Source organism: Daucus carota, chromosome 9, assembly GCF_001625215.2.
Source record: "Daucus carota subsp. sativus chromosome 9, DH1 v3.0, whole genome shotgun sequence".
Classification (NCBI taxonomy): Eukaryota; Viridiplantae; Streptophyta; class Magnoliopsida; order Apiales; family Apiaceae; genus Daucus; species Daucus carota.
Window position 1 is genome coordinate 30,950,728 of NC_030389.2, and position 13,705 is coordinate 30,964,432.

General features: G+C 36.4%; 3 protein-coding genes across 3 annotated transcripts; 2 read left to right on the top strand and 1 right to left on the bottom strand.

Annotated features, from left to right (window-relative positions):
- The first annotated feature begins 253 nt into the window (after positions 1 to 253).
- Positions 254 to 2,428, top strand: LOC108201399 (14-3-3-like protein GF14 iota). Its single transcript, XM_064084802.1, has 7 exons — positions 254 to 438; positions 803 to 1,109; positions 1,435 to 1,522; positions 1,626 to 1,735; positions 1,827 to 1,975; positions 2,051 to 2,109; positions 2,197 to 2,428. Exons 1-7 carry the CDS (start codon positions 366 to 368, stop codon positions 2,200 to 2,202), a joined length of 792 nt encoding a protein of 263 aa, XP_063940872.1. The 5' UTR covers positions 254 to 365; the 3' UTR covers positions 2,203 to 2,428.
- Positions 2,429 to 2,497: 69 nt separating this feature from the next.
- On the bottom strand, positions 2,498 to 5,941 carry LOC108200927 (uncharacterized). Its single transcript, XM_017369201.2, has 5 exons — positions 5,755 to 5,941; positions 5,395 to 5,467; positions 3,653 to 3,704; positions 3,488 to 3,557; positions 2,498 to 2,789 (listed from the first exon to the last, which is right to left on the bottom strand). Exons 1-5 carry the CDS (start codon positions 5,869 to 5,871, stop codon positions 2,703 to 2,705), a joined length of 399 nt encoding a protein of 132 aa, XP_017224690.1. The 5' UTR covers positions 5,872 to 5,941; the 3' UTR covers positions 2,498 to 2,702.
- A 2,306-nt stretch (positions 5,942 to 8,247) lies between these two features.
- Positions 8,248 to 12,375, top strand: LOC108200668 (triose phosphate/phosphate translocator, chloroplastic). The gene is made up of 12 exons (XM_017368900.2): positions 8,248 to 8,679; positions 8,826 to 8,897; positions 9,163 to 9,228; positions 9,368 to 9,446; positions 9,535 to 9,655; positions 9,859 to 9,954; positions 10,633 to 10,745; positions 11,061 to 11,138; positions 11,245 to 11,361; positions 11,557 to 11,656; positions 11,749 to 11,849; positions 12,072 to 12,375. Exons 1-12 carry the CDS (start codon positions 8,384 to 8,386, stop codon positions 12,096 to 12,098), a joined length of 1,266 nt encoding a protein of 421 aa, XP_017224389.1. The 5' UTR covers positions 8,248 to 8,383; the 3' UTR covers positions 12,099 to 12,375.
- Positions 12,376 to 13,705: the final 1,330 nt, after the last annotated feature.

Genomic DNA, 13,705 nt, shown 5'->3' on the forward strand with positions numbered 1-13,705 from the left:
GTGTAACTGAGTATATATTACATGTTAATTTAATAAAGTTGTGTGAGTTCCTGGTTCTGATTTTCGTTCACCCCATGAAAAAAACACTAATATTTCGAAAAATACCCTGGTTTACACGTATTGCGAGACTGAGATCACGAATTGCACGGTTATACTTGTGAAAGAAAGCAAGCATTGAGATCTCACGGTCTAAACTGGGTCATCCTTAAGTTGCTCGATTCATCTATTTATAGTAATGTAGTAATATTACTCCAATGGTCTTTATCAAATCTCTTACACCACACTTTCCTTCTTCCAACCACTTCTTTGTTTCCTTCTTCTTCATCTTCTGATCTTACCTTGTTCTTTCATCGCTTTTCGAGACAATGTCGTCGGAGAAAGAGAGGGAAACTCATGTCTACATGGCCAAGCTTGCCGAACAAGCCGAACGCTACGAAGGTATCAACATTTCTATGTGTGCATGTGTAGATAAAGGCGCATAAATTTACGTGTTTGTTTTGATTTGTAAACGACTTTGTTGGATGAAAGAAATTCCTTTGTGAATTTTTATTTACCATATGTTTGGATTTTTTTTTGTTATGAGTTTATGATCCGGTGTTTTGATCGGTGAGGGAGTGAATACGTTTTTGAGGTAATGAACTTTTTTTTTAATTTTTACGGATCAAGTGAGAGGAAAAAAACGTATAACAGAACGTCTGGACAGTGATATCTTGGGACCGGAAAAATTTATTAACAGACTAATAATAAAGCTGAAATTCTTGAAAGCCTTGTGAAATATGGATGTTTCTCTTGTTGATTATAGAAATGGTGGACTGTATGAAGAAAGTTGCGACGCTTGATGTTGAGCTCACTGTCGAGGAGAGAAACCTGCTTTCGGTTGGGTACAAGAATGTGATTGGTGCCCGGAGAGCTTCTTGGCGCATAATGTCATCTATTGAGCAGAAGGAAGAGTCGAAAGGCAATGAGTCGAATGTTAAGCTGATCAAGGGCTACCGCCAGAAGGTGGAGGACGAGCTCTCCAACATCTGCCATGACATTCTTTCTATCATCGACAAGAATCTGGTTCCTGCTTCTACCTCTGGAGAAGCTACTGTGTTTTACTACAAGATGTAAGTCGTGTTTCATGTTAGTACAGGCAGTGGCGGATCTAGAAGGGGTGCTCAGGGGGCTTAAACACACCTGCCTCGTATAGTCTTTTCTTATTTACATCACAATTTAAAAAATTATAAATTTGAGCCCCCTTCTAAAATTTTATATAAATGAAGCCCCCTTAGTGGATTCCTGGATCCGCCAATGAATACAGATGAGAACAAAAGGTTGCGTATGTGTTGCAGCACTTGCATGTCAGTCTCATGCTCAGAAGTTTATCAATTCATGTCTTCTGTGCACTATTCTTTCAATTTCAATTGTAATTTGCGAACTGCATCACCACAGGAAAGGGGACTACTATCGCTATCTTGCTGAATTCAAGACGGACCAGGAAAAGAAAGATTGCTCCGAGCAATCCATGAAAGGCTACGAGGCATGTTTCTAACTGTCTGATTAATACAGTCTTAATGATTAATCAACATACCAGTACATCAGTGTTCACTTTGATTTGATAATGTCTTGCTGCATTTCATTAGGCTGCTTCTGAAACTGCCAATAAAGAACTCCCCTCAACGCATCCAATCCGTCTAGGGCTTGCTCTGAACTTCTCTGTCTTCTACTACGAGATCATGAATTCTCCTGAAAGGTATTTTCAGATATACGAAGAAAAAAAGCCATTTTTGATTCTTAAACCTCTATTCTCTGTAACTGATCAGTTGCATTTGTTGCTAATGTAGGGCTTGCCATTTAGCGAAACAAGCTTTTGATGAGGCGATTGCTGAGCTCGACACCTTGAGTGAAGAATCCTACAAGGACAGCACTTTGATTATGCAACTGTTGAGAGACAATCTCACTCTGTGGACCTCTGATTTACCTGAGGATGGAGGTACTATTTCATCTGCAACTGCAAATCATTCATTTCTAAAAGGGAAGCTAATGTTGCAAAAATGATTAATTGCAGGCGACGACAATGCTGCCAAAGGAGAAGAGTCCAAGACCGAAACCAAAGACGGTTCCGAGGCAAGTATCTTATTTTACTTCTCCCGTTGATTAAGTAATGATTCCGGCCATCGTTGTAAATGTTAAACACCTTCTTTTGTTTTGCAGACATAAACATAATGGCAAGAACCTCCAGTGCAGATCAGTCTTTTGGGTCACAGATCAGATCATAGCCTTTAATTTCTCTAAATCTGCTTCTGCTTTAGTTCCGATTTATGCTTACATAAGTATTTCCAGTTTAGCAACTTCATGTTCTACCATAACTATGTATAACTCATTATATTTTTTAACCTTCTGAGAGTCTTTGACCTAAGGAAATCGATTTTAAATCTTCTGGTATCAGGACTATGCACTTGCCTCCCTTCTCTAAAATAAAAGTACGAAAGGAATAACATATGCAAACTACAAGTTATGAGCAACAAAACATATATAAGTAAAGTCAAGGACACTTCTGGAGTGTTTTTTTATTCTATTTGCAGAAACTAGCAGCAAGGATGCTGCAAAAGTCGCAAAAGTTAAAACAAACTAGAGGTTCATATGATTACAGGGCATGCAGAAATAGATAATTTCCCATGAGTCATCTGTCTCGATCATATAGCCCACTTCAGTAGCACTCAAGGTTCATCCTTAGCAAAGAAACTCGGCGGAAGGGAGAATTCTTCTTCTTGGTTCAGTATTTCATTATCCTCGTCATCTGGTTGCTGCAATAGGATGTATGAGATTATTAGGTTTTGCAGTACCAAAAGAAAGTATGAGTTCTTTTGTTGCTAATATCAATAATAACATCTGACAACCTTCAATCATTGTCGTGGATAACAGAGGTAAAATGCCATTAGCTGCACACTTTGACCCTAACAGCTACTAGCTAGTAATTAGCATACAACTGGTGATAATTCAATTAATCAGTTAATTAATCTTCAAAAAAGAAAATTTTCCGCTCAGAGTTCCATACATAAACTAGCACACACATTACTTTTGTTACGTGAGACAAACCAATCCACTATCTGTGATTGTGAAATTGAAATTTTCAAACAGTACAAACTACAAAGATGTTTGAAATGTACTCCGGAAAGAGATTATTTAATTGTTAAGAATATGATATACCTCATGAGAAAGTATAGAACAAGAATAACACAATTCTTAAGGAAAATCAACAAGAATCCGAGTTTTTATTGAATGTATCTCTTTATATACTACTTGTCTAAACAATCTCCAAATCAAAAAAATAAATCCATGACGGTGCATATATATTGAATGAAGCCCGCAATCTATACCGTGTTAGAAATAACAGTAAATATAATGACTTTAATCTTGTTATGACTTGCTATAATTTTGTCACAGAAATATTAATCAAGTTGCAGATAAAGAGAAGCATGATATCAAGAGCTACCACACATACCAGCATTTCCAGATTGTAGAAACGGTCTAGCAACTGCAGAACCTCAGAAGGGGAGAACGGCCTATTAAAGCTGTGACAATGGAATATTGTGGTATCAGCATTGTGAAATTAGGCGAGCACAAAATAGAAATATTTAGTATTAGATAGGATAGAAGTAACAAAAACCTTCTCTGCAAATATTCAGTCAGCCCAAAAAGAACAAAGTGACGATGTATACCTGTAAGACCACATTAGAAGTGATAAATGGTGTAATGTTGCATGATGTACGAAATTTCTAATGCATTAGAGATATAATGTAGACATATCACGGACCATAAAAAACATCTTTAACGTTGCAGCATATTTGACGCTTCATTAGATCCTTTGACAAATTTAAGATTTGTTGATGAATACATATGATAGGAGAATGATACATAGACATATAGTATCTACTCATCTCCTCAAAATCTTAAATTACATGTGGCTGTGTTAACATCTCAAAACTCTAGTATTAAGTATTAACGCAACTACGAGATGTCTAATCATAGTGAATTTTAATGGCAATAATATTATCAGATATTAACAATCACAGATATTAATCTTACACAAACTTAAGTCTCTTTACTACATAATTCAATTTAACAGAATATAAGTAATGGAAAGCACAACTTTGCATATCATATACATCCAAGACAAGTATTTAGAAATAAAATTAGTCTCCTTCTAAAACAAACAGAGCGCTATATGTCTCTTCATTCCATAACTAGATGAACTGACAATCATACCTATTGTATGCTCATAGTATCTCCCCGTTTCGAAAGAAAAAAGTTCCTATTTCTGGTAAATATTGGTTGTTTCATATACACATTTTTGTAAATGCGGAGAGAGTTTATTTCATTAATTGTAAATTAATGGTTAGTAGATATTAACTGAAATTTTCTTTCCACTATATTACTGTATTAGGGAATAATGAACAGTGTTCCAGGTAAAATGTGGAATGTCGGGGTAATAACATATATTTGTATCAAATATTTTAAATTTAATAAAATAAAATAAAGTGATTGTTAAAAGAAAGATTTGAACCCACACCTTCTCGGAAGGACCGACTCGGCTATCTCAACTTTCAAAATATGACAGGTAGATATACTCAAATTTCAAGATAAACACGGGTGCTTCAGCAGTCCACCGTCATGATGATTATAAAATTTGGACCTATTCGGCGCCGAATGCAATATAACTGATATAGTCTCAAATCACACTTTGGACTTATTCGTAACCGAAAGAAGTTCCCTAGCACCTTGCTAATGGATTTGATTTAATATATATATAATTGAATATGCCATTCATCGCCAAATCTCTTGACTAGTTACACAATGATGTCCATTGAAGATGAATTTATATCAATTTCAAGATTCAAGCACTTGATACTTGTAAATTAAAACGATTTTATATGCATCATGATCGGAAGTGAAAAGAAAACTCGGGTTTTACATTTTTATATATATACACGAAGCACATAATGATATATTTTCACGGGAAACACTATAAGCCCATGCCTCCAAACCGGATAATGATGATTGAACTTTGGTCTTTGGACTTATTTGGCACCAAAAGAAATTGCCTAGCACCTAGCATTTCTCTTATCAATTTAAGAATTGATATATGCTATTTATTGCCACATCTGTTTACTTACTAGTTACCACAATATAGCCTCTACAAAATATATGTTCATATTAATTCCAAGATTCAAGAACATAAGAAAAATGCAATTTTTATCCAACTTCATATAGATTCTGATAGGAAAGGAAACAAGAACCCATATCTAACGAAACTTCAAAAAAGGGTCAAGAATTTAACAAAAAAACACACTAAAATTTTAACGAAAAATGAGTGAAAAGAAGAATCAAGGGCTAAAGAGAAGAACTAGCCTCGTAATTTGACAAGAGGGTAGATTTCCAGAGCTTCCAACAGCTTCAGCTCCACCTCAACCTGTGATTGCTCCTGCATACATAAACCCCAAATCAATGTACTCAAATTTAAAACAGTCACACATCTCTCTCTCCCCCTCTCCCCCATCTCTCTCCCTCTCTCTCACACACATATCTCCCTCCCCCACTCTCTCTCTCACATCTCTCTCCCCCCTCTCTCTCTCACATATCTCTCTCCCCCCATATATCTCCCTCTCCGTATCTCTCTCTCCCTACCTCCTCCACTCTCTCTCTGTGTGTAACATGTAGAGGCACAGATATAAACATAAATAAAGATGCAAAGAGAAGTAAAGAAAAGACCTTGTGGAGAGATGAAGAAGAAGAGGGAGATTTCTTGCAAGGGGAATGTGCAGACATGCCCTCCTCTTGCTCCTCTTCTTCCTTGGCTCTCACTGTCCCTCCATTCAACCCCTTCATTCTTTTTCTTTTGTTTTATGATCCTACACAAACACAAAATGGTGTTTGTGTCTGTATTTATATGTGTGTTTGTCAAGGGGGCTATGGAGCTTGAAGTTGTATTTAAATATGTTTTTTTTACAAGAAGAAAGAGTCGAATGAAAGTGGATAGATGGTTGGGCCAGGTTGGGCTCTTGTTTGATTGTGTTTGATCCAATACTCGAAGTTTGCGTTTATGGGTCCATGATTTTGGGCTTAAGCCCAATTGTGAAATTTTGGTTGGGCCTAATCTAGATGGGGACAGTCACTATTTTACAAACGAATACGATAGAATTAGGAACGGGAAAATGCGAGAACCCCAAATTTATTCAGACAAATTACATCAATTCTGATTTATAATAACTCAATTGAGCATTTATAATTCTGTAAACTCTTAGTTAAAAATTATTAATGTATAGTTTTTTTGTCAGGAATTATTAATATATGTTATAAATAAAAATTATGGAGATTATGTAATCAACCTCGTGATAATTATATTGTCAATCTGTAAACATGCAGCAAGATTCCACATCATTTATCATTATATTAAAATAATAAAATTTATTTAAAAATAATTATACTACTCTCCTCTTCTCAAAACCCTAAATTTGTCTCAGACCTTAGCCGTCGTCTCTTTGATCTAAGAGGCTTTCACAGGTTGAAAACCCCAATCTTGTCTTCTTTTATTACTATTAGTTAATCTCTTATTTTCTTCTATAATTTCTCAATTTATTTGAGTTTTATTTGGTCTCTGTGGAAGTTTGGTCTTTGTTTGTTCATCATATATCCGGGATTGCAGATCTATGGGATTTCATTATGTTGATTCAGTGATAAAGATTTGTATGGTGATGTATTTATGGTCAATTGCTCAAAACAATATTGAGAGTATTACAGCATGTACATATCTCTTAAAAAAAACGCTTGGTTGCATATCGAAGAATGAAGGATGCAATGACGATTGCTCAATTTCGATTGTATCAGTACATATCGTATGACTTTTCATTTTTGAATTATTATTTTTTTCAAAAAAAAACTAATAATTATATATCATATTTGCAAAATAATCGATCAATATAATTGGTATCTTTTAGAGAAGATATCTTGCAAGTTTGACAATTTTTTTTTTGAAAGAACAATTTTGACAAATGTTATCATATGCAGATGCATCGAAGTGATGGAAGAATTGGGAAGAAGAATTCTATCAGTTGGTGGATGAGGAGAGGGAGCAGATAGATACGCGCGTCATGTACACATAATTATTCAACTGATTAATCATCTTGTTTGTTGTTGGTTGCGAACGTTATGTTCCATGCCCATTCTTTTTTAATTCTTCATACACCCTTTAAATGACGACACCTCCATTATTTTTTCACAAAAACAGTAGTATATTCAGTCAATTTTGTTAAATATACAAAGTTGTAACTATGGTTAGGTGCCTCTTTTAGTGCTTCGTGTGTTGGATGTTGGAGGTTCCTGATAAACAGTTAAAGTATAGGTTTTTCCGGTATCTTGAATTCTCATACGAAAATGTATTATATTTTCGAGTTTTGAGTTCGAGAAAAAATAAAATCTCGGTTGATTCTTAAAAATTATTATAATTATTTCATATAGGTCATGATTTCTAATAAAAATTAGTAAATATTTGATCAGCAAATTTTCAAACTTTAACAAGGATTATTTGGAGAAAAGGTTCAAAAAATCACTATTTAAAGTCAGAAGGACCTCCACGTTATTTAGTCTCAGCTGTGATTTGAAAATATGACTTGAAGTTGTGTTTTGATTTTACAAAGAAAACACGACTTGAAGTTGCATTTTTAGCTAAAACCACGACCTGAAGTTATGTTTTCAACTAGAAATTACGACTCCAAATTGCATTATTAACACAACACGAATTTACGTTTTGAAATGATAGTTGAGGACATTTTTTCAGTTAATGACAATAAAAACATTTTACTATTAAATAGTAACATTTGGGACCAAAACCTGATTATTTGAAAATCATGATTCCGTCGACATGTTTGTGCTCGCATAAATTTTCTTGTAAAGGCTTATACTGAATAATTTAGCAGCTATTCAAATCACAAATATTATGTCAAGATATTGAAAGTACTTGCTAAAAAACTAATGTATAATGATTAAAAAAAAAAAAGCACAGTGAAGTGATTGAAGGCATGTCTTTTAGACTTTTACAAAGGTTAATTTGGCGGGAACAAGAACTATAAACTCCACAGTAAAAATAAGCTCCTTATTCGTTGTTGAATTAACTGTGTTTGCATTATTAGTTATTACATAAATTTTGGTTTGTTATATCCGCTGCTTAAAAGCCAGCCAGCCTCGATTGCTACGTTTCTTTTGTTTCTTGTTCTATGCTCATTTTGTTTGTTAGTTCTTTATATTTTATAAAACTATATTCCTCCAACTAAAGAAGTTATTCTCCAAGCTTTAAATTTCACAAAACAGAGGATTCGAGTTTGTTTTCTTTGATTTATGTGTAATGGCTTCCTTAGCTAATGCCATGCAATTTTCGATTCAACGATATCAGTTTCCTTCTGGGAATAAACTTTTTGGTGCTAGAACTAGTTCTTCTGGTCTGATTCCATGCAAGATACAGTCAGTTTCATCATCATTAGGATTTTCCCCAGAGAGTTTTTCTCCGGTTGGGATACCTGGCAAGGCCTTGAAGTTTTCGGGATGGGATCATTTGTTGAGAAGGCGCGGTGCTGTTGATTTTCAGGTTACTAAAGCTGCAGCTGCAGATGCTGGTGATCATGAGATTGAAAGCGTTGAGGGGTCAGAATTTTTTGTTAATTTGTCTTATATTTATCTGGAATTGTTTGATGGTCAACGTCGAAGCTTGAAGTTGGAAATGTTGTTACCTGAAGAAGTCAATTGTGGATGTCTTGTAGTAATCTTGATAAATGTTTGTGATTTTGCAGGATTTCAAAGGCTAATCCGGGCTTTTTTGAGAAATATCCTGCTTTACTTACTGGATTCTTTTTCTTTACATGGTAAACTATATGATTGACTAATTTTTACTTAAATTTTCATAGCTTATAGCCTAGTAGATGCAAACTCTTTTGTAATTTATGTTTAGTTTGCCTCTAAATTTCACTTCATCCGACATCCATTACCTCAAGAAGTAGCTTATAATAACCATAGTAATAAGATCTTACAATCTTAATTAACCATATATTTATTGCAGACAGATTAGAGTGTATTAAGATAAACTGTGTTTAGCTGGCCTTATTACTCAGCTAATGAAATTCTTTTCAGGTATTTCCTAAATGTAATATTCAACATCCTGAACAAGAAGGTCTACAACTATTTTCCGTATCCATAGTAAGTGATCTTGGCCAACTTAATTGGTATTTGCTATGTACATTCTTTAAACTCTTCAAATTTCATAGATAAAGTATGTGCTGATATAATCTTATAAATTTTCTAAATATTTATTGGTGTGATTTAATCTGGTTTGCAGTTTTGTCTCAGTTGTCCACCTCCTAGTTGGTGTCGTGTATTGTCTTATTAGTTGGACAGTCGGTCTTCCAAAACGTGCAGTAAGACTGATCTGTTCTGCAATTTACTTTTCACCAAGTCACAAATTGTATTTGATAACCGCTTAGTTACTTGCTTGTATATATGCAGCCAGTTAATAAGGAACTTTTAGGCCTACTTACCCCGGTAGCAGCCTGCCATGCCCTTGGACATGTCATGTCTAATGTATCATTTGCAGCCGTGGCAGTGTCATTCACACATACAATAAAAGGTATAGAACACCTGGACATCTTAACCCGCTCATTCTATTACATTGTGGTTAGCTATGTATCATCACTTGTTGTAACTGTGAGTTTTGCCTTTTCCGCATAAAAATAACTCAGATAGACATGAGTTAGTTTGTCCGTCTCTAAGATCTTTGAGCAGAGTTTGTTCATTGTAGTGCTAAGTACTTTCAAATGTCTTTACTTGCAGCCCTGGAGCCATTCTTTAATGCAGCTGCTTCTCAGTTCATTCTAGGCCAACAAATTCCGCTTCCCTTGTGGCTATCACTGGCCCCTGTCGTTCTAGGTACACCATTATTACTTGGCTTAATGACCTTTTAGCCCTCGAAGTATGGGTGAAAGTTCCGATGCGGCCTCGAAGTTTAAAAACGTACCTTTCGACCCTCAAAGTATCTTTGTCGTACCTTTTAGCCCTTTTTAAAAATACCGGTATACATCGGGGGATAAACTTGACAATTCATATTAGGGGTAAAGTTTGGGCGTACCTTTTAACCCTTAAAGTATACATCTCGTTCATTTTAACCCCTATAGAATACATTAAAATACATTAGATGTTCCTTTTAACCCTTAATATTTAATGCCCCTTTTAACCCTCAAGTGTGAAATGTCAACTTTGTCCACCCCGTTATATACCGGTATACGCCATAAGGGCTAAAAGGTACGACAAAGATACTTTGTGGGTCGAAATGTACGTTTTTAAACTTCAAGGCCGCATCGGAACTTCCACCAAAACTTCAAGGGCTAAAAGGTTATTAAGCCTTATTACTTTTATAATTTCTCATTTACTTGGTCATCGTCTGTGTAAAAGTTATTAGCATATGCAAGTATAATGTTAGCTGTGACAACGAGTTTCCAAAACTATTTTTCATTTTTGATCTGATTTTGTACTTAAATTCCCCATAAATAATTTGATTGTGCTGGTCATATCCCTGATATCCATTACGCCTTTAAAATGGTATTTTAGGTGTCTCAATGGCATCACTGACTGAACTTTCTTTCAACTGGCTGGGATTTACTAGCGCCATGATTTCAAATATCTCGTTCACCTACCGGAGCATCTACTCTAAGAAAGCAATGGTAAGATCATCAAAACTCTGTTCCACTTATTCAGAGTGACGGTGTGCATAACCTGGACCGAGGTGTCTTTGGCCTTTTTCTTTTGGCCAAGCATCTGCCAGTCTGTTAAGGGTTATAAAACTGTACATTCGACATTTTTTATACAAGATTTCACTTCCTTGTTACAAAACTACTAGCACCAGGCATGCATCATAGTTGCTGAGTTACTAGTTTAGGCATTACCTAAACCACGACTTACTAACTTCTGATCACATCACTATTGTTTCTTATTTCCGGCTCACTAAGCTATTTGTTTGATGTTTACGATGGTAACAGACAGGGATGGACAGTACCAACGTCTATGCTTACATCTCTATAATAGCCCTGTTGTTTTGCCTCCCTCCAGCAATACTTGTACGTGTCCTCTTCACCGACAATTATTCTATATCTTTACTTAAAAATGAAAAAGTTTACTCCAAAGTCCCAAATCAATGAATGCTTTAACTTGCTTTGCTTTTAGATCGAGGGACCTAAGCTGATGCAATACGGGTTCCAGGATGCAATCGCCAAAGTAGGTCTATACAAATTCTTGTCTGATCTATTTTGGATCGGAATGTTCTACCATTTATACAATCAGGTACTAATTCTGCTAGCATCCTAATTATAATAGTCCGAATGTAGTGGACTTTACAGACCTCACTCCTCAGCTTCATACTTCTGGATAGATTCATATCAGCATATTATTACTAAATTTCTCTCAAGTCCACTGTCCCGAACGTAGCATTTCATGTACCCTAACCTTCACTTGACAAATAATTTCTTACAAAACCAGGTCGCGACGAACACACTGGAAAGAGTTGCACCACTCACGCATGCTGTTGGAAATGTGTTGAAACGAGTCTTTGTGATCGGTTTCTCCATCATTGTATTTGGTAAATTGCTCATGCCTTTGTTTCTTACATTTAAACTAAACAGTCACAGCAACATTCTAACTTCTCTGGTCTTTTGCCGAAAATTGCTGCAGGCAATAGGATCTCTACACAGACCGGAATTGGTACTGCAGTAGCAATCGCTGGTGTTGCCATTTACTCCTTAATAAAAGCAAACATGGAAGAAGAAAAACGGGTACACTTATAATTTTTTCAAAAATACCCTGGTTACAATTTTTTTTAAATATGGTACAACCATATATGCAACCTCGTTTGCAACTTCAGTAACATGGATATTTTTACAAATTACCCTTTATTTATTTGTTCCTCTGTCTGGTTCTGTCTGATACATTCAAGTCATTGTTTTCTTCCTCAATTTTCGACATTCTAATGTGAAGTATCTTCTGCAACATTTCAGAAGGCTGCTAAAGCACTCTCATCGTAGGCATTACAAAGCCGAATGAACTGACAACATCTGCATATCGCTGAGGGTAATAACGCAGGCCTTTAGGAAACATTCGATGCCTGGTTAAAATTTTTGCAGAGCTACTCATTTTTTTCGAACTGTAGGACTTGAATGGAAGTTCTTGTGGTGATGCATTCAGAAAAATGGAAGAATGTAATAGAATCAACTACTGCTACCCAAATAGAGCTCAATTACTTAGGAATAATAGTGCGGATAACTGTTTTGCAATACAATACGATTAAACTAAGAAGGTAAAGCTGGACATTCGAGAGGCCAGACTCTCCATACTAGCAAGCAACAATAACAAAATATCAGATAAGAAACCCTAACAGCCTCCATGTGCCTATACGTGCTTTCCCCCTTTCTCTTGTGCTTTTACTTCTTTACCCCTGGACTGTCGGGTGCTTTTACTCCTTTGCCCCTGAACTGTCTTCTGGAATATGTTAACGGTAACTCAGTCCTCCTGTGCATCACATTACTCCCCTCCCAAAAATGCACCTTGTCCTCAAGGTGGAAATCCGGGAACTGATTGGTGACAGTAGTTACATCCTCCCATGTAGCTTCAAACTGGGGAACCCCTTTCCACTTAATGAGCGCTTCAAGCCTGGTATTTGAGCCCTCTTTAACCTGCCTGACTTCCAGTATCTCGTCTGGTTCCAAAACTAACTCCAAATCCGCATTCATTTGAGGGGGTAATGAAACTGAATGAGCCATGCTGCCCACAGAACGTTTCAGCTGCGACACATGAAAGACTGGGTGAATTTTGGTGTCCGCTGGTAACTCTAGTTTATAGGCAACCTTGCCTATTTTCTGCAGAATGCGAAAAGGACCATAAAAGCGAGCTGCAAGTTTCTCAAATGGTCGCCTCGCGAGAGATTTTTGACGATAAGGCTGCAGCTTAAGGTAAACCCATTCATCCACTTCAAATGATAATTCACGCCGCTTAGCGTCTGCAGCACTTTTCATAAGCTGCTGAGATTTAACCAAATTAAAATGCAATTCATCCAGCATAGCATCGCGCTCCTGGAACATTTCATCAATACTATGGATAGGTGTCTGACCAGCACCAACCCGTATGATGTGTGGAGGTTCCCTTCCATACAAAACCTTAAAGGGACTAAGTTTCGTAGAGCAGTGGGGAGAAGTGTTGTAAGAAAACTCTGCCCAAGGTAGCCACTTGGCCCAAGAGGTGGGTTTAATTCCCACAAAACAGCGCAAGTACGTCTCCAGCCCTTTATTGACAATCTCAGTCTGCCCATCCGTTTGTGGATGGTACGATGTGCTCTTCTTTAATTCAGTGCCATGGAGTTTAAAAATCTCCTTCCAAAATGTACTAAGGAAGATACGGTCTCTGTCCGAGACGATGGAAGCTGGAAAACCATGCAAGCGAACTATTTCTCGAATAAAAACTTCAGCCACAATAAAAGCATCATACGGATGGCGCAGTCCAATGAAGTGAGCATATTTGGAAAGCCTATCGACGACCACAAAAATTGAATTGACCCCTTTAGACATTGGCAGACCCTCAACGAAGTCCATTGAAATGTCTTCCCAGACTGTGATGGGGATGTTTAAAGGTTGTAGTA